The 20,886-nt window shown below is 41.8% G+C and overlaps 1 protein-coding gene across 2 annotated transcripts; it reads left to right on the forward strand.

Moving 5' to 3' along the window:
• Positions 1 to 3,331: 3,331 nt before the first annotated feature.
• On the forward strand, positions 3,332 to 16,279 carry LOC307213234 (uncharacterized protein C13orf42). Of its 2 annotated transcripts, none has more exons than XM_079970999.1 (4): positions 3,332 to 3,447; positions 4,474 to 5,174; positions 14,556 to 14,706; positions 15,513 to 16,279. In XM_079970999.1, exons 2-4 carry the CDS (start codon positions 4,758 to 4,760, stop codon positions 15,755 to 15,757), a joined length of 813 nt encoding a protein of 270 aa, XP_079827125.1. In that variant the 5' UTR covers positions 3,332 to 3,447; positions 4,474 to 4,757; the 3' UTR covers positions 15,758 to 16,279. The 2 variants fall into 2 exon arrangements, with proteins under 2 accessions (XP_079827125.1, XP_079827126.1); XM_079971000.1 differs by having other exon boundaries at positions 3,334 to 3,447; positions 4,479 to 5,174.
• The last annotated feature ends 4,607 nt before the right edge of the window (positions 16,280 to 20,886 follow it).

The following is a 20,886-nucleotide window of genomic DNA, read 5'->3' on the forward strand; positions in this document are numbered from 1 at the left end:
AGTTCATGAAAATTACAACATAATACATGTCGAACAAATTTATGACACAGTTAAACTCTAACTGGTGCCAATATAACATCCCTTCAATCTAGTTCTTATTTTCAACAAATGAGGAGTACGGAAAAGAAGAAATGTTCCTAAAACGACACTTTGAAAAAGTGAAAGTGATCAAGGGAACACAAGGATTCCAGTGCTGCTACATCCAGTCCAACAGAAATTGTGACCAAGGTGTACTCCTTTAGCAATGAGAGTGAGAAGTTCAACGTTGAAGTAGGCACAAAATCTCTGTTCGTGTTCATGTCAAGCCTTGATGCCTGAAAGAAATTCATTTTATTTATGTTTTTATTGCTGCTGTGGACAATTTAGTTAAAAGGTGATTAGAAGTAATGTGAGCTCATCTTGTCATTTAAACACGGACCGGAATGATACAGCTTTGCCATTGCTGTATTGAAACTGCTGTACCTTTACTTCTTAAAACAGATCATGCTCTCTGTTGCTCTCGCTGTTTTGTTTCCTATAGATAATCCTCTCGGCAGTTAGCAAAACTGTGATGACAACTCACGGGAGCCTATTAAGCACACGTATTTGCCATAACCATGTTAGATTTAAGCAGCCATATGCAAAAACTAAGTAGAAGAGCTGCCTTTTCAAAGCAGGTAATCTTATATGCTATGAAATATTTAGCTAGTCCATTTGATCGGTTCCTCCCCGCATCTTTGGAAAGATTTTAGTTATGGTTTGATACCTCTATGCCCATCTTGTGCTTTTAAATTAGGAGCACTGTCTTACCTCTAGAAACTATATGCACTGCTGTGAACATTTACATGCAATTCTGCAAGAAAGTCACAGTTTTAAATCTTCGGTATTCCAGGCATATCCAGACCCTTCTGATACAACTGAGAACATGATAGCTAGTTTTACTATGGTTTGCCTCCATCAATGCATTTTCATATACAGTGGTGCCCCGCAAGACGAATGCCTCGCAAGACGAAAAACTCGCTAGACGAAAGAGTTTTCCATCTTTTGAGGTGCTTCGCAAGACGAATTTCCCTATGGGCTTGCTTCGCAAGACGAAAACGTATTGCGAGTCTTGCGAGTTTTTTCCCTCCCCCCCCCTTTTTCTAAGCCGCTAAGCCGCTAATAGCCGCTTAGCCGCTAAGCCGCTAATAGCGCTAATCCGCTAAGCCGCTAATAGGGGTGCTTCGCAAGACGAAAAAACCGCAAGGCGAAGAGACTCGTGGAACGAATTAATTTCGTCTTGCGAGGCACCACTGTACTGCATGGTCAATAGTAAGGGATATGGGGAACTGTGGTCCTCCAAGTTAACCATCCCTGCCCTAGAGCAATTTGTGAATAGTTGTGCTGGGCCCGGGGGTAACCAGAGCAACGCAGTCTAGGTCTGGTCCTGAATCCAAGGGTTCCGCAAGGAGTCAGTTCGACAGGGCCAAGGCAGGACACGAGGCAGGAAACCAGACAAGGTCAGGCACAGGATCACAGGCAGGTTCTGGCAAACAGCAACGTTGCTCCCGCAACCTGGGGCAGGGTCCAACAGCCTTTTATCTCTGTCAGGGTAACGGCCGGTCCTGATCCCCCGGTGACTCACCTCCCTGTCTCGCCCGAAGGCGAGCACTCCTCCTGTGAGTACTCAGGTCTCTCCTTCTCTCAGACCTCAGTCTCTGCAGCTCGGGAGATGTCGGTAGACCCAGGGGCCACCTCAGCCTCTCCTGACCCAACAGGTAGTGGAAGCAGCTGTAAGTGATTGCCCATGTTACAGATAAATCTAGGTATGAGGCTGCTCAGTCACCCAGCTCATCGGGCAGAGCCCACGGGTCCCTGCGGAATAAAGGAAGGATTCCAGCCAACTGGAGCAAATAGCTGTAGACCAAAGTTTATTGCGCAATAGGTTCAAAGAGGAAATTTGAACCCTGAGGATGGGGTGACAAAGACTTTTAAAACTTTCCCACCATATCCCAGAATACAGTTCATACAGCATCATTGCTACATCACTGACATGTCACAAAAGGGGAGGGGTTAACTTTGGCAAACATGTCCAGACAAGTCCTTGGTACAAGATTAGCATAAGCAGACATGGCAGGGGCAAGACTCAGGTATAAGATTAGCATAGACAAATATGTCTGAAGTACCCACCACCCAAAAGTACAATAGAACTTCCTTTGCATGTCTGGAGCCTGAGGCAAGTCAGGTGATGAGATTTGGCTTCCCTTGGCTAACAATGAGCCCAGCAATTGTCACCTCTGGGAACTTCCTGGAGTCCTTTTTCAAAGGGAAAATAGATTTGGAATGGAGAAAACTGGCAAAGGAGTTGATTTTATATTATTTTTAAAGCTAGGTAACTTCCCTAAGCTGTCAAGTTGAAAGGATACATTCAGGCATAATATTTGTATTATGTATTATGTGCAGGGACGCGGGTGGCGCTGTGGGTAAAACCTCAGCGCCTAGGGCTTGCCAATCGCATGGTCGGCAGATCGAATCCCCGTGGCGGGGTGAGCTCCCGTCTTTCGGTCCCAGCTCCTGCCCACCAGCAGTTCGAAAGCACTCGTAAGTGCAAGTAGATAAATAGGTACCGCTTTATAGCGGGAAGGTAAACGGCGTTTCCGTGTGCTGCGCTGGTGCAGGCTCGCCAGAGCAGCTTCGTCACGCTGGCCACGTGACCCGGAAGTGTCTGCGGACAGCGCTGGCTCCCGGCCTATAGAGTGAGATGAGCGCACAACCCTAGAGTCTGTCAAGACTGGCCCGTATGGGCAGGGGTACCTTTACCTTTTTTATGTATTATGTATTATGTATTATGTACTTTAAAGATGTGCCCCCCCCGTAATTTTCATAACACCCAGCTGGAGGCAACGAGGTAACCCCCGCATCTGGAGCCAGGGCAGGCTCAGGCCCCTGACTTGGCCCAGCTGGTGCTTGTTGCAGGGGAACCTGTGCAGACTGGGGATCTTCAGGATCAGGCCTCAGGCTTGGTTCAGACGCCACCTGAGGCAAAGGATCCGGTGCGGACTGAGAGTCCTCTGGCTCCAAGTCCAAGCCCGAGTCCCAGGCCATCACACTAGTGGTTATTCATTGATAGTCTCTAATCCCATCCCCGGTGCATTCTGAATTTCATTCTAACTTCCAGTTTCTCCCACTGCATACCTAATGCTGAAATGGACCAAACCAGTCAGGACTGGAACGGGCCACTGAAAGTAATAAGAGTTCAGTGTGGTTTCTTCACATGGAGGATTAATAATGGTTTTGTTTCCTTGACCCGGTGGTTTGGGACTAAAGTACTTTACATTCTGGCACATGAGGTTTTGATAGATGTTGCAGTGAAGTCTGGGTGACATCAGAATAAAAATGTCTGTGATTCCAGAAGAGGAAATCCCAGAAGACTTGTGATTTCCAAGAACTGTTCATTGCTTTGTAGCTATATCATAGCATCGTCAATCGGTATGAATTGTTCTTTGTATACTAGCTCTCTCAGATGAGAAAGAGAAAGTTTGGGGATCATGTTTCTTTAACCAAGTGGGGGGAAATGTAGTATCTGGCAAGCTCAGTGTGTGTGTGTGTGTGTGTGTGTGTGTGTGTGTGAGAGAGAGAGAGAGAGAGAGAGAGAGAGAGAGAGAGAGAGAGAGAATACAATGGAATAAGATAAGAGGAAAGAAATCTTTGGAAGAAATTTAAAGTGTAAACAGTCATTCACTTTGGGTTGGCTGATTTTCTTTTGATCCTTATTACACATATGGTCTTTCCAAACCACATTTAGATAACATTTTAAATCATTCAAACAATGAAATGCATGTTCCTCATTAGCAACCTATGTCCATGTAGACTCCAACTCTCATACAGCCTTGTTCCACATTTGGGTAGGGTCTTGGGCCATTAAAACCCTGCATGCTCCTCACCAGCATCCTAAATCCATGTGCAGCCCAACTCTCTGTCTGTCCGGGGCCTGGACTGCAGCAGGAGTCAGTGCAAAATGACAGTGAGGAGTCTCCTTTCACAAGATGAGAGCAAAATGTGCACCGAGGTTGTCTGTAGTATACAAAGCACTGAGCCCAACTATCAGAGACAATCTGTTAAGCTGGCTTTGCTAATAAGTAAACATCTTCAGCTTTGTTTATTAGGCATGTGTGTTTTTGAACACAGTTTTATTTTATGGCCAGCCTCCCATGCTCAGGCTGCTGTAAGGGATGTAATGGATCTGGATATCCTAGTCCACTTTATTCTCAACAATAGTGTTATCAGATAGCTGCAACCATCTCTCCGTTGCCATAGTACAGAAAACAAAACCCCTTCAGAAGCAGTTGAACTGCTGCCTGGTTTTGCAATGTGCTTATCCAGTATAGAGCTCAGCGGTGGAAATGCAGGGGGACCCTGGTTTCCTGGCATCTTTTAGTTTAGCCTTATGAAATCCTCATCTGTCTCTCATTACCTCTTAACAAAATGTGTTTTCCTTTATTCTTCATTTCTAAGGGTAGTTCAGTACCATGGTCAGCACAGTAAGCTGTGCAACCATTAAGGAGAACTAAAACATGTTAAGGAAAGATGTGACTGAAGAAATTGGTATGGTTTCATCATCTGCAATTGTCTGAAATAAACAGATAGATGTAAGTAGGCAGCTGTATCTGCAAGAAACTGGATTCTTAACTACAAAAGGGCACATGGCAAAGTGTTAGTTTCTGCTATATGCAAGAACCACGTATTGAATTGAGCCTCTATATGATCGATGGATGAGGTGAAGAAGAACCTGCTCCACGATGCTCAGGAAGATTCACGCAATATTTCACCCCAACTCCCGCAGGAGAAGCCTGTCCGATGGAATCCCTACTTTTGATGGCTCTGCAGTCCGGTTGATCCGTAGCACTTCTATGTATGTGCTTGGAGATGAGGATAACAAATTCAGTGAGCCTTTGAAAAAAAGCAAAAGTACCACCAGCCTGGATTCAGTTGCCTGCCTCCATCTGAAGGAAGAAGAACGGGCATGGATGTACTCAAAGACTCAAGACTGTTTGCAGTACTTGCAAGATTTGCTAGCTTTGAGGAAAAAATACATTGAGAGCATCAAAGATCTGAAGTCCAGTGACAGGGCATCTGATATTTCCTCCGTGTCTACAAAATCTTCCAAGACGAGACAAAAGTCACCAGCCACACCTCCACAAATACAGTCTTCCAAGGTAGGAGCTATTGTATCACATGGTTAAGAAAACATTGCTTATATGTATGATAAAATAAAGGCCCATAAAGGTTTAAAAATCATGTAATTAGAAAATCACTATATAACATTTGGATAAGATATAAACATCTCCTAGAAAGGAAAACACCCAGATAGCTTTCACCAATGAAAGCTAAGGCCCCAAAAAAGTTAAATATGGAGAATAAATGGTTGAGATACTCTGACCTTTTGCTTGAGGATAATGAAGGATTTAAATTAGGACCATTTGATCAAATCAAAGACAAGGTGGATTGGCTTCAAGATTATCAGATCAATGAATTATTTAAGCTTGACAAGAAAAATGGTTTTGCAACGGAAAAAACCAAATTGGAAACGGAGTTGTTAGATACCAATGTTAAAAATTTGTCTAAGATGTATAATTTACTGTTGGAATGGCATACAAAGGATGAACAAGTGAAATCTGTGATGATAGATTGGGCAAGAGATTTTGGTCACAATATAATGATGGAAGATTGGGAAAGGTTGTGGGAAGTATAATAATAATGTGCACAAGAGAAGCGAGACCCACAAATGTGATGTGTTTCTCTCTGTAATACCTTCATTGGGTCTATCCCCCGTTCAGTTTTTCACACACATCCATTACACAGAAGTATCAAATACAACTTACACTTCATTCACCCAACCCTAACCCTTTCCATCAATCTAGAGAGACGGCGACTGCTTGGTTTAAAAAACAAACAAAAGCAAAATTCTGAGCAGCCGAAATGAGAAACTTTCTCAGCAGGTGAGGCCATGACTGCAGGGAGTCTAATTTCAGGAAAGTGAAGCCATGCTTTTTTACAGCCAGTAGCTAAGGAGGCATCGACAACTATAGATTGTATTTAATGCCCTCTCCTTTGGAGAAGTTTCTCTCTTCCTGTTCTTCACTCGAAAAAAACACACCATTAGTTTTATGTAAATCAATGTGTTCCATGCTTTAATTTCTTTATTAGCATGGCAGCTGCTCTCAGATTGTTTTTTAAAAAGGCTTTCATTTCACAAGCAGGTATGTTATTAGGTGTGGTATTGAGTAGATTACTCCTTTGCAGCAGTGCCAATAGTGATTTAAAGTGCTATAGGCACACTAAACAGCATCCTAACAGGGTGATTACTATATTTGTTTACTCAGAAGTAAGTCCCACTATGGCCAATGGAACTCTTTTTTTTTTGAAAAGTTTTTGTTAAAATAATTCAACATTAATACACACATATTGCGAATATACAAGCATACAAACATACATTTCATACAATCCTTAAAAATATTCAAACATACCCACACTCAATCCCAGATAATTCCTTTTCCCATCACCATCTACCACCCCTCACCCCACCTTTGTGATAGACTTCCAATCTACTCAATTGCAATTTCTTTCCACTTCTATTACTTTCTTTCACACACCTTTAACCTAATTTCATGCTTCTATTACACATTGTTATCCATCTTATTTAGTATTTCAGTATTTAAAACGGAACTTGTTTATTCTAATAGGAGTTCTGATTTTTCAATATGGTTTTGCAAGTATCCTTTAAACACCTTCCAGTCCCTGTCTATCTTCTCTTTTGAGATCCTTCCAATTTCTCCCATTGTTTTGGATATATTGTAATACTCCAATAATTTGGCAAGCCACTCTATTTTTGTTGGTATAATACCACTTTTTCAATTTTTCGCAATCAATAGCCTTGCGGCTACTGTTGCGTACGAACATAATGTCTTGTCTTCTTCCTTTAGACTTCCTGGTACTATTCCCAATAGAAAAACTTCTGGTGTTTTCCTAAATGAGTATCTAAACATTTTCTTTCATTTTGTTATATATTGTTTCCCAAAATTGTTTGATGTTTAAACAATTCCACCACATATGTATCATAGTACCTTTTCCAGTGTTGCATCGCCAATGGAACTCACTGGTAAGTGTTTATAGGGTTTATAGGGTTGCTGCCCACATGTGGAAAAAACATGATGTAACCACTGAAACCCTTAAAATGTGCTCTTGCACTATTTAAAAAGGACAATACAGTACAGAACCACTATTTCTGGGTGCCTGAGCCTATCCAAGAGGCTCTCACTAATATATACATCTCACACACTTGCTTACACTCACTTGTCACCTTCAGTAATGCTTTGCATGTCACAGCCTGATAGGAAAAGGGAAAGGGAAATGCAGCCACAGAGATGGATATTCAACATGAATACTTCAGCCTGGAGCCAGCTGGAAAGGGGAAATGGTGCTTTTCCAGAAATATTGGGACCCTGCTGGCAATGGTGCATAGATGTGGCTACAAGTAATTTATACCATGCTCCCAGTGGGTAGCATGAATAAATCTGGTAAACTTTAGCAGTAATAGTTAGGAAACATTGTGTGTGTTTGTGTGTGTATGTGTGTCTCAAAGCTGTAATCTAATTCGAACATATGTGGGAGTAAGACCCATAGAACTGAATGGGTCTTACTTTGACAAAACAGGTATAGGATTGCATTGTAAACTGTGCATGATTAGTTATCCTTGAAACAGCCTATTAGGTAATTATTATTATTCACAGTTTACAGAAAACAAAGTGAGATTGGGCAGCAGTGGCTTCATTATGAGTTTCCCCAGCCACTCTGGACGGCTCCCAATCAAATGTTATAAACAGTACAGCATTAAATATTAAAAACGTCCCTGAACAGAGCTGCCTTCAGATGTATTTTAAAGATAGGATAGCTGCTTATTTCCTTCACATTTGAAGGGAGGGTGTTCCACAGGATGGGCGCCACTACCGAGAAGGCCCTCTGTCTGGTTCCCTGTAACCTCACTTCTCGCAGTGAGGGAACTGCCAGAAGGCCCTTGGTGCTGGATCTCAGTGTCCGGGCTGAACGATGGGGCTAGAGATGCTCCTTCTGGTATACAGGACCGAGGCCGTTTAGGGCTTTAAAGCTCAGCACCAACACATTGAATTGTGCTCGGAAACGTACTGGGAGCCAATGTAGGTCTTTCACTACACGGAGAACCTAAGTGGTTCTCCAAGCTCACATAGGTACTGTATGTACAGAAGGAATGAGAGTAGGCTCCAGGATTCCTGTTTTAAGTAATTATTTCTGCAGCTGTGCTCCTATATTCATTTCTTCATCTAATCCCCCTTCAAGTTGATCTACACAATCAAGCAGAACCACAATAGAGGGTCATTCAACATCAAGTGATCCAACTTTCTTACTTCATGTCATCCAATTTTCTGAATAGTTTGTTTATTTGTTGAATGCTCAAAACTAAGTTTAAATCTAAAATTTTAGCTTTTTATCTCATCCCATTTTTGAATTATGAGGGTTAGAATCTTTTTTTTAAAAAATGACAATTTTGGCCTTGTCACACTACACAAAAAGCTTAAAAGCTCAGCCCAGCATTGAGACATATCAAAACTAAAACCACCAATCTCTTCAGAACTTCATGGGCTTTAATATGATATGTCACAATAAGGACTTACTTTAAATTTTAAAGTTAAGTTACAAAATGCTGGGTTGAGCTTTTAAGGCCAAAATTGTTGTCTTTTTGAAAAGGTTTAACTAAAAGCTGTTGATTGTGATTCAGCAGGAAATGCTCTTCCCAAAATGGAAAAGTGGCGATGGGAAATCACTTAATGAATTTTTCCTGCAGTAATGCAGTTGTCAATAAGAGAGTCTGTGTACTGGTCCAGTAAACGCTTCCACTGCCCAACCAGCAACAGTTCTCTTTGCAGAGCATTGATTAAGTCCAGTGCAGAGATTCTTGTTGCAGTCCAAGCTTCAGAGTCTCAGCAGCAAAGAAATAATGACACAGGGAAGCCTGTCTTTCCAAAGACAGGTTTATTGCAGAAAGATAACAGAAACACCTCCGGAGCTTTCAGACATTTTTTTTTTCACGCCCCCACAGGCAGAGAAAACAAACACTCTTTATATAATGAGCAACTTAACAACTTAACGAGCTTGACTACTTAAAGTCACATGACATTGCTAACTTGCCAGCGTCTAAGGTTTCACACCCTAACACCCCCTCTCGCTGGCAATACAAAAACAAAATTACTTCAGACCCATTTCTTCACAAAAGTTTTCATGCCGCTGAAACCCAAGCGGTTTTGTAAAACCATCAGCTTGATTTTCATGACTGGGACAGTAATTTAATTTAACAATTCCTGCTTTTACCGTTTGACAAACATTTTGAAAGCGGATATCCAAATGTTTTGTACGACCTTTAAACTGCCCATTTTGTGCTAACTTAAGACACGGTTGATTATCACCCCATGCAGTGATTGGAGTGATGGCCTTTTCATACATCTCTTGTGCCAAGCATTTGTAAAATTCTAGATCTCTACATAACTCAGATAAGGCACAGAACTCAGCTTCTGTTGACGACAAAGCAATTAGGTTCTGTTTCTTGGATCTCCACCCAATCAGAGAGTTACCAAATTTTATTACACAGCCAGACACTGATTTTCTATCCTTTAAATTTGCCCAATCACTATCTGCCCAACAAGTAATCTGTGCTTGTCCTTCAGAAGATAATTCAAGGCAAAAATCTTTGGTGTATTGTAAATATCGTAACACTCTTTGAATTACTTTCCATGCATTTACACTAGGTTTTGAAGCTTCTCTGCTGAGTAAGTTAACAGCGTAAGCAATGTCTGGTCTACTCCATTGCGAAAGATGAAGTAAGCTTCCCAGTGCTGACTGAAAGATTTCAGCACGCTTGAATTCAGCACTATCCTTGAACTCATTGTCTTTTACAAAACCCATTTCCATTGGTGTTCTAACACCTACACACTCCGTCATGCCAAACCTTTTCAACATTTGCAATATCTTGCCTTTTTAATTCAGTAGAAAACTGTCATTTTTGGTCCTATCTATCTGAACACCAAGGTAGACCTTTACATCACCAAGATTCTTAACTTTGAAGTGTTTATTTAACTCTTTGGTTAGTTTTTTTACTTGTTCTTGTGTCTTTGAAATATAAATCAGGTCATCTACATAAACAAGCAAAGATTCTTGGGCATCTCCTGAACCTCTGAAATATAAGCAATTGTCAGCCTTGCTCCTGCTAAAACCAATGCCTACCAAAACGTCATTCAAACACTCATTCCAATTATGAGCAGATTGCTTGAGTCCATAAATAGATTTATGTAGTTTCCATACCTGATTTGATTTACCAACTTTCAATCCTGGCGGTAGCTCCATATAGAGCTCTTCAGCCAAGTCTGAATGAAGATAAGCTGTAGAGACATCAAATTGATTCACTTTGAACCCTTTCTGAGCAGCAACTGCTAATAGTGCCCGAAGGGTTTCACTCCTTGAAGTGGGTGCATAGACTTCGGAATAATGTAACCCCTTTCTTTGCGTAAAACCTCGAGCTACAAGCCCTGCTTTGTACTCTGGTTTCCCCATCGCTGTTGTCTTTATCCTGTACACCCACCTACAACTTACTGCCTTGGTACCTTCTGGCAGTTTGGTGATGGAAAACACACCCAGTTCTTTCATAGAATTCAACTCTTTTTGCATGGCCTCACGCCACCTACTGGCCTCCTCCTGGGGTAATTGCTCAACCTCCTCAAAACTTTCAGGTTCGCAATTTGCCAAACCAGCCCAAACACTAATAGCTTGGTACCTTTCAGGAGGTTTACCTTTGTTGGTACTCTTGGAACACCTTAACAGTTCCTGTGATGTTCCTTCAGTTTCCCCCTCTGACCCAGAATCACTAGTCGTCACCTGTTTGTCACTAGTAGTTGAAGAACTTTCTGATTCTGACTTTACACGTCTCTCTTGCTGTACGGGTGAACTTTTAGAGCTAGAAGATTCTGACTTTACAGACTTGGGTGAACTAGATGATTTCTCACCCTCGTCCTCAGACTCAAATTCCTCAGCCTGTTCTGGAACTAATACCTGCCCTGGGGCCTGAGTTTCATTGTTACTGTTCACCACATCAAATAGTATGTCAGGATTTCCATGAATTTTATTCCAACCATCCTGTTCACAAAATTCCGCACTTCTGCTGATTGTGATTTTTGTTTGATTGCCTTCTACATTCACAAATCTCCAACCTTTTGTGTTTGCTTGATAACCACAGAAAAACATTTCTTTAGATCTAGGATCGCCTTTCCTACGTTGTGCCCTAGGCACCAGCACATAAGCACGACATCCAAAAACTCTTAGATGATCAATTTTTGGTTTTTTCCCAAATAGCATGAAGTAAGGAGTGTTGCCTACTGTGCTATTGTACACTCTGTTAAAAGTATAATTCTCATACAGTGCAGTCTCAGCCCAAAACCGCTGTGGAAGTCCAGAATCAAACAGCAAAGCAGCAATGGCTTCCTGTAATGTTCGAAATTTTCTTTCGGCAACTGCATTCTCCTGTGGTGAATAGGGATTGGTAAGTCTATGAACTATACCTTTCCTTTTTAACCACGTCTCCAGCGTGTGGTTCACATATTCCCCACCACGATCTGATTGTATTTTACGCACTCTGGTGTCAAATTTACATTCAACTTCTTCAATCCAATCCATCAGGATGGAAGCTGCTTGTGATTTTTCTTTCAGAAAGAAAACCCAACTAGCCCTTGAAAAATCATCCACCAAAATTTGCATAAATCTCGCACCTCCAAGCGATTTGACTGGCATAGGGCCACACACGTCTGTGTACACAAGTTCAAAGGGTTTCTTGCTTACTCTATCAGATCTAGGATAGTTACATGTCTTAACCTTAGCATATTTACAAGCACAACAATCCAGAAAATTTGGACAGGGTTTAATGTTACACTCCTCAGCTAAATCTGGCATCTTGCCTACATACTTAAAGCATATCTGAGCTAACCTTCTGTGCAGTAGATGTGCACAACCTGTATGAGGAGCCTTATTTACACACTTAGCTTGCACTTCACCTGTTGAACATCTACCTGCTGCTAACTGCTCTTCATCCAAAACAAAAAGCCCATCCTCACAGGGAATTTTAACTAGCTCCTTCCCCTGTTTCAAAATGGTGCACACATCATTTTCAAACTCAACCTTAAAACCACTTTTTACCAGGCATGACACACTCAAAAGTCCATTCTTCATTCCTGGGAGAACGAAAACAGGAAGGTTAGTTTGCAAACAATTAACATAAATTGTGCCTTTAAGGTTCATTTCTCGTTTACTATTGTCTGCTATAGTCACAGTTTTTGCAACTGGCAATGTCTTGCAGTTCATCAAGCTGCCACTAGATGTCGCTGGAACTAAACTGTGACTTGCTCCACTGTCAATTATCCACTTCAAGGGTTTGTTGGCTCCTTTTAGGACTCTGTTGTGCTGCCATTGCAGATAGTCCCTTATCAGCACCTGCTCCCCCTCTGGATCGTTGATTCTTGTAGTTCTCACTTCATCTTCCCCTGCAGCTCCGGAAACTGACCTTGGACTGTTGAAATTCCTGTTGCTTTTCTGGACACTTTGCTATCAAATGAAACCTGCTGCCACATCGAAAACATGACTTGCTGGCCATAGCAGACACTTGTGAGGCTTCCTTACAGCTCTGCCTGCTAGTTCCCCCACGCTGGGAATTATCTGAACATCCAACCGTTGGGGTATTTGAATTATCAATACGTTTTCGATGATGTTGATATTCTTGCTCACACAATCTACCAGTCACATAATTCATATTCAGCTGGTCCTCTGGCAAAACTTGTAACATTAGTACTAAGTTTTCAAACCCTGCATGCAGACTGCTAAGCAGAGTATAAACTTTAATATTTTCAGGAAAATTCACACCTAGAGATGACAGTCGGTTGAAATACTCAGTCATCTGTGACGTGTGTTCAACCACACTATCCCCTGGCTTCAGTTTCAACTCATACGAAGCACGTATAATGTTCACCTTCTCTCCGGGCGTGGCTCTATGGTGAATTCGCCTAAGAGCTTCCAAAATTTCAAATGCAGACCTTAAATTTTCCACATGAGGTAATTGGGAATTGTCTATCGATACCATCAACATGCATCTAGCTTTAGTGTCCATTTTATCATGTTCCCTGTTCTGAGCATGTGCAGCAGCCTGTTGCTCTGCTGTGGCATCTGCTGCAAAAGCCACAAACAGCTTTCGCCTCTGGACATAGTCAGCCCACACTTCTTTGGCTTCCAACCAGACTTGAGCCCTCTTAGACCACTGCACATAATTAGCAGAGTTCAACTTTGTAAAGGAAATTTTCCACTGCCATTCTTGGGGTCGGCTGCTACTCCCTCTGTGTGCCCTTGCTTCTCTTTCCCCTTGGGATTTGATTTACTCACTTTTCAAATGCCTCCAGCCTCCTCTGAAGCCTTTTAAACTTTTTTCCCTCCGTCTCTTCACTAGCAACCTACCACCGTCCTCTGTTTTTATTAACAAAACAAAAACACAACGGGAGGTCAAGCTAGCCTTTTGCAGCTAATGAAGCTGTAAATCTTCACTTACGCAGCTCTCTCAACTTTCTGCAGCCTCTCAGTTCCTTTAAGAGCTGGATTTACGACCAAGCCGGTCTTCTCTCATCCGAAAGCTGCTTTCACTTTCTCTGCACACAATACAGCTGTAGAAACGTAGAAGGATCCATAACCTAAGAGAGTCTGTGTACTGGTCCAGTAAACGCTTCCACTGCGCAACCAGCAACAGTTCTCTTTGCAGAGCATTGATTAAGTCCAGTGCAGGGATTCTTGTTGCAGTCCAAGCTTCAGAGTCTCAGCAGCAAAGAAATAACGACACAGGGAAGCCTGTCTTTCCAAAGACAGGTTTATTGCAGAAAGATAACAGAAACACCTCCGGATCTTTCAGACATTTTTTTTTTCACGCCCCCACAGGCAGAGAAAACAAACACTCTTTATATAATGAGCAACTTAACAACTTAACAAGCTTGACTACTTAAAGTCACATGACATTGCTAACTTGCCAGCGTCTAAGGTTTCACACCCTAAAAGTCAAGAGTGCCAGGACTTTGGCAGAAAAATAGGTGGCAGCTGTAGATATGAAGCTGCATCGGTGCCTTGAGAAATGGTTCGTTAAAGCAACCCACATGGTGGTAGAACATTTGAGAATATAAGTGAACCCTGAACTCACAATTTCCATCACATTGGCGATCTGAGCCAGAGCACAGCATTATTTTGATGGAATCCAACTCCCCAAATTAAGCTTAAAAAACAACTTTAAAATGCAGGCCAAAGACAAATAAGTAGCAATGGGTTCAAAGAACAATTTAGCCATTGATCAGAGATTGTTTTGTTGAAGAACATTTGCAAGTCCGCTTCCACCATTTTGGTTGTGCGTTTTGTATCCTTGGATATTGGGTTGTTCTTTGCAACAGCAAAGTCTATTTGTTCAAACCAAACTCCTGTCATATTATTCTGTTCAACAGATCTCAGCAGAGAGAAAAGCCTCACAGCTCAATTCAGACGTAACCGAGGCAATAGCTTATTTTGACTCAATTATTGCCGAACTAGATGCAGAAAGGCATCGGAAAATTGTGGTGAGGGATCATCCGCCACACGCAGATGTTGATTTTGATGGTAAGTAGGCATACAATGCAGGGAGCTGCTGAGTGACCACAGACAAATGACACATGAAAATAAAATAAAATCTATCATCATAAAGCCATGCTGTTCATGAACAAATTTAAAGTTAAACCCCATATCGTAAAAGCTTTCAAAGCTGCTTGACTGGCAGAAATGTAACCGGTGTACTGTTTTACAAGCAACTAGCTCCTGCCAACCTAGCAGTTCAAAAGCACGTCAAAGTGGAAGTAGATAAATAGGTACCGCTCTGGCGGGAAGGTAAACAGCGTTTCCGTGTGCTGCTCTGGTTCTCCAGAAGCAGCTTAGTCATGCTGGCCACATGACCCGGAAGCTGTATGCCGGATCCCTCGGCCAGTAAAGCGAGATGAGCGCCGCAACCCCAGAGTCATCCAGGACTGGACCTAATGGTCAGGGTCCCTTTACCTTTACCTTTATGCTGGAGGAAAAGGAAGAAAGCTTGTTTGGCTTGGAGTATGCCAGGAGCAGCTGAAAAATTATGCAGCTGGCCATTATGTAAGTAACAAGAGTAACAGGTTATGTAAGTACAAGAGTAACAGGTTGGTGCTGCCAGAAGCAGGCCAAGGAAAACAAGGTGCTTTTTTCTTTGGTCAGCAAGACTTCCAGGGTCGTTCAACATACTATTGTTAAAAGAAATCTTGGCTTAATGTTGCAGGTGAACATGGCCAATGTTATGGGGTGATGTGAGCACCCTTCGAAAATGCTTTCAGAAAGATCTTTCTTTGTTAAAACTTTATGCTGCTGTGAAGGTGTATTCATTCCAACTTTGGTTCCCTCTTTAGTCATTGCGAGCTCACGGGAGCACAGCTTGCATTCCAACTGGATTCTACGTGCCCCTCGGAAATGTTCCCAAGAGACTGTCCAAGGAGGAAAGACGACAAGCCAATCGGAGAGAAACAGCCATGGAAGAACAATTTGCTCCAGAAAGAAACTAGAAAGATACCCAATATATCTACCTAAGGCTGTGGAGGGAGCATTCAATACTTTGAAGTTTAAACCCAAAGTGTGCCCCAAAGTACTGCTCTGATCTGGAAGTAAAATGAAATACCCAACGTGGAGTTCCTTACATATGAGGGCAGACTAAACAATCAAGGGCCTTTATGCATAATTGGGGTTTATTTTGCATGAAACACTTGACATAATAGCTATTTTTTGATGCATGTGGCTCACAGTTCTTCCCTTGAGATTGCACTTCAACGGAAGGGCACTGAACTTCCTAAATGCAGTATTTTATAGGCTGGAAACTGTGACATTTCATGCCCCCACCCCGCAAATCACACATCTGTTTCTAACTGTCCTTACCATGTAGAATTTAATAGTACAGGTGTCACGATGACCTCTTGGACCTTTCCGGTAATGTTGTGAGATATGGGCAAGACAACACCTCTTTCCTCGTGGTCATACAATTTTGTCAACTTTGTTTATATTGTGGTGTGTGTGTGTGTGTTTTAAAAAAATATTTGATGGCCAACCATGCAATACCCAGCTAAACAACCCTAAAACTGGAATACCCAGCTAGGATTTGTTTTTTTAAGTGGCAAAGAGCAGCCGGACTACCTGTATTCTTACAATGTTGTGAACCTCTTAAATAAATACTTTTTTATGTTAACATTTATAACCTGCTTTTCCTGATGATTGTTGGCCTTTTTTGTTGTATGCTCTCCCTTCTTCTGTTGGAGCACAAATGAAGATATTCATGAAGCAAATGCATGCCTATACATAAAGGTAAAGGGACCCCTGACCATTAGGTCCAGTCGTGACCGACTCTGGGGTTGCGGCGCTCATCTCGCTTTATTGGCCTATACATACCCATCCACTAGGTGTGGACAGGAGCCCAAATCCAAATAGGAAACATTAAATTTGTCCCAAGAACCCAAAAGGGCTTTAGGACACAGTCCTACATTCATTCATTTATTTCCCCCCAAATAATTTTTATTTGATTTAAGTGTAGAATTGTAACAGTACAAAATACATATCCATATTTAGAGATTTCCCACCTGGAATATAAAATATTCTGAGAGCTATTGTTCTGCCATCAAGATGCTTTCGTGATCCCCCCCCCCCGCATTGAGGTAAAAAAAAGTGAAAAATAAGTGAAAAATGTTTTTTCAAACATGCAAAAACAGAGAGAAGCAGACTTAAGCACTCTTCTTATCTTCTTCTATCATCACACACACAGATTTGTTTCAGGATATTTTACTACCTTGAAATACAATGGAATTTAACATGGAGTAGTCAAACATCCCAAAAATCAATTTTCCACATTCGTCTTATTATACAGGTGTTTTAAGTTTCTTATAAAATAACAAAGGCAGTAATTTCCTAATCCCCTTGTTAACCATATGAACATTTAAAAGAAAAGTTGAAAGTGATCTCCAAAAGTCAGAACAATCAATGCTCTTCAAAATGGGTCACATCTCTGATGATATCCTTTGGATTTTCCCAATGCTTTGCCCATCTGGCTCTCTGACTTAACCAAATTTCCAACTCACATCCTTCAACTTGGAATCAATGAATGGGTTTATAAAGATTTCAGAAGTGGCAAATCAGCAGAGAAGCAAATTCCACCAACAGCAGTAGCATCTAGCATATGGTGCAGAGAATCAGCACCCCCGGCTGTGGTAGCTTTTGCAGTTTCATCAAATGGCAAATAATAGCAGCCTTATTCTATTGCTTCCAATTGTTATGGTACTGCCTTGCAATTTAGGAGGGGAAAGAATGAACTAAATCCTATTAATAGATTTAAAGGTCCTTTGAGGGGAACAGCCATCAAAGCCACTGCTCTGTTTCTTAAATTTTCTAAAATTAAACAGTGTAATGGTGCTATAATAAGCAATTCCTTTCTTCACTCCTTTTCTTTGAAACAATCAATTTACCAGAGTATGCTTAGCTCAGTCAATTTCAAGTAGAGACCCTGCTGATTAATCAGTTGAAGGGCCGGACTTCAGAACACTGGTTACGACAGTGATGAGGAGTTAATATTTATTAGTGGGGAAAGTATTTATTAATGAAGGCAAATTTTATTCCCTTTTAAAGGATCTTGAAGAATCAAATGGTCACAAATCCTCTGGGGGCCACAAGGCAAAAGTCCAAAGCCAAAAACCTTATTATTTTGTAGGCATCTATGCATGTACAGTGGAACCTCGATTGTTGAACGTAATCCGTTCCGGAAGACTGTTCAACTTCTGAAACGTTCAACAACCAAGGCGCAATGGGTGGCTGGCAATTTCAATGGAGAAAATTGAAAAACATGCCCCAGAAGCTGTTTGACTCCCAGGGCGCGTTTGAAACGGAAGCAATTACTTCTGGGTTTTCGGCGCCTGAAAACCAAAACGTTTGGCTTCCGAGATGCTAAAAAACTGAGGTACTACTGTACACTGTTGCTTTTGCCCTTCTGCCGCATGCTGCCCTGGAGGGGGTGGGGACAGGGCTCCTTGGAAAGCAATCTAAATGAGCATTTAGTGAAGTCCTGTTTCTGATGCTCTGGAGAATCACATGATTCTCAACCCCCACCCTTATTTTATTCTCACAACCCAGAGCCAGATTTAATGTGTTCCCCTCAAATGTGCTGAGCAATAGATTTTCTAACGTTAAAACCTCTGTTTTATGCGCATGTGACAACAAATCAATAGAATCCCTTTATCATATCTTGTTTAATTGCCCCTTATACATTGTTCCCCGATCAAGGATTCTGAGTTCAATCATTCTGGAAATTGTTGCTAAACCACCTGAATTACATCTAGCTTATCTACTCCAGGACACTGACTATTATAGAACATTACAGGTTGCCAGATTCCTGATTTCAGTTCTTTCATATAAAAGACTTCATGGAATGCTGCATGACTATTAAAAATCTAGTAAACTCTATGCACCAGCTTTATCTTCAAGGCCTTAATACAGTACATCTAGAGATTGTAAGTAATGTGAAGGAGATTATGCATTGAAATATTTTAGTTGATATTTTAGATTGTAAAATGCTGTTTTATTTATTGAATTGTTTTACCTTGTGGGCTTATAGCCGAATAAAGTATTATCTATCTATCTATCTCACAACCCAGTGAGCATCATGGCTTGCTCCCGTTACTCAGTCCCTGCTCCTGCCAACCTAGCAGTTCAAAAGCACGTCAAAGTGCAAGTAGATAAATAGGTACCACTCCGGCGGGAAGGTAAACGGCATTTCCATGCGCTGCTCTGGTTCGCCAGAAGCGGCTTAGTCATGCTGGCCACATGACCCGGAAGCTGTACGCTGGCTCCCTTGGCCAAGAAAGCGAGATGAGTGCCACAACCCCAGAGTCGTCCACGACTGGACCTAATGGTCAGGGGTCCCTTTACCCCCTATTCCTAGACCAACATTCTAACCAAAATACCACCCTGACTCCCCAGTATTCCCTTTAAGGCAGGGATAGGGGACCTGTGACCCCCCAGAAGTTGTTAAGACTACAGTGCCCATCATCCCTATTGGCAATACCGGCTGTGGCTGATGGAAGTTGCAGCCCAACAATATCTGGAGGGATACAGGTTCTCCCTCTTGCTTTTTGGTCCCTTTCAATGCAATGTGGGCCAAAGAGGAAAACCACCAAAATAAGATCTAGCCCACAATCTCGTAGTCAAGTGAAAGCTTCCCCACCTGACCAGCAACATCATACATGGAATATTTTGTATTTTTCTCTTGTGAATCACCCCAAGATCTTTTGATGAATGGTGGCAAGTTAATAAGCAAATAACTAAGTACATACATACATACCCACCCACATAGCTAGAGATGATTTTCCATCATTTGGAACTATCTTCAGATTATTTATCATGTTTTCAAGTTTCCACTTTCTTCTTAAGTCTGGACATGGCTGAAGGCCATCATCCTGTCACTGTAATTCTGCTGACTTCACTTCTAAGTTAACTGCAGTTCTAATTTGGTTTTGTCCTGGTTGTCAGTTTTTTTGTTATTTTTTTACATAATGTAATAGTGTACAATAAGGTGAAGGCAAACTGGTCAGCTGTAACCAGAAAGTGCATTTTGTTCTTCAGAGATGCTCCAGAAGCAAAAAGAGGGGAAGTCTCCTACAACTAGAAGGAATGTCATAGGTGAACATGAGAGAACAGCAGACCTGGGAGCGTCTCATGTGCAGCAGGGACTGGGAACACACAGAGGAGTGGATTGCTCTTTGTGCTGAAACCAAAATTACGGCTTTGGGAACCCTCTAGAAAACAAGATCTGTTAGATCATTAAGATGGAAAAGCTCACAGTATCATCACAGCATAAATGAACACATATGTCACAAAGACACCACCCTCTCTGGGGACCTTTATTCCAAGGGCACCACCCTCAAGGTTTGTGCTGAAACACCTGAAATCTTTCACTGCTGAGATTGGCGGGGAGAGGTGGAATAATATATCTGCAAAATCAAAGCTTGTTTAATCATTTCCTTCATTAACATATATCCATACAGAACAGCACCTACTTGACTACAGGCAGAGACCACTTTGCACAGGGGTTCCCTTCCTGTCCCCCACACGGATCAGCAGAGTGCTGTAAGCCTGACCCACCTTGTGTTCTACCCTCTTCCTGTCCAAAAGGGCCTGTGCATCAGCGGCCGTGCGTCAATTGGCCACATGCAAAATGGTCGCTGCTTGAACTTTCTATCAGGAGTAAGCAACATGGCCAATGATCAAGTATGATGGGAGTACAGCAACACTTAAAGGGCACCTCACTGACTACCCCTGCTCTGTATGGGTCCATCTCCATGGCAGCACTCACATCCTACCGTTAGGTCAATCCACTCATTAGTTAAAATGTTAAATCAGAAGGGTAAACCTCAGGGGAATCTTGTTTATTTAATACAGTTATATAACATCCTCAAACCCTGGAGCATTCTCAGGACAACTAACAATTAAAGAAAAATAATAACAGAGCCATTTTTCTTTCTCCCTCTTGTTCGCAAAATTATATGAAGGAGAACTATCTGCAGGATGCTATCAAGTGCTCTGTGCAATTGGTTGCCCAAGTTTCTTTGGGGAGGACCTACTGATTACAAAAGAGGCACATTATCCCTAGTTTGGATGATGTTATTGTGTGAACAAAATGTTGATATTGGGATTGCTCTGCAACACTCTTTCCTCAACTTGGAAAAAGTCATTAAAATGAAAAGACTGACTCTC

Source organism: Podarcis cretensis (assembly GCF_951804945.1).
Source record: "Podarcis cretensis genome assembly, chromosome: 3".
Lineage (NCBI taxonomy): Eukaryota > Metazoa > Chordata > Lepidosauria > Squamata > Lacertidae > Podarcis > Podarcis cretensis.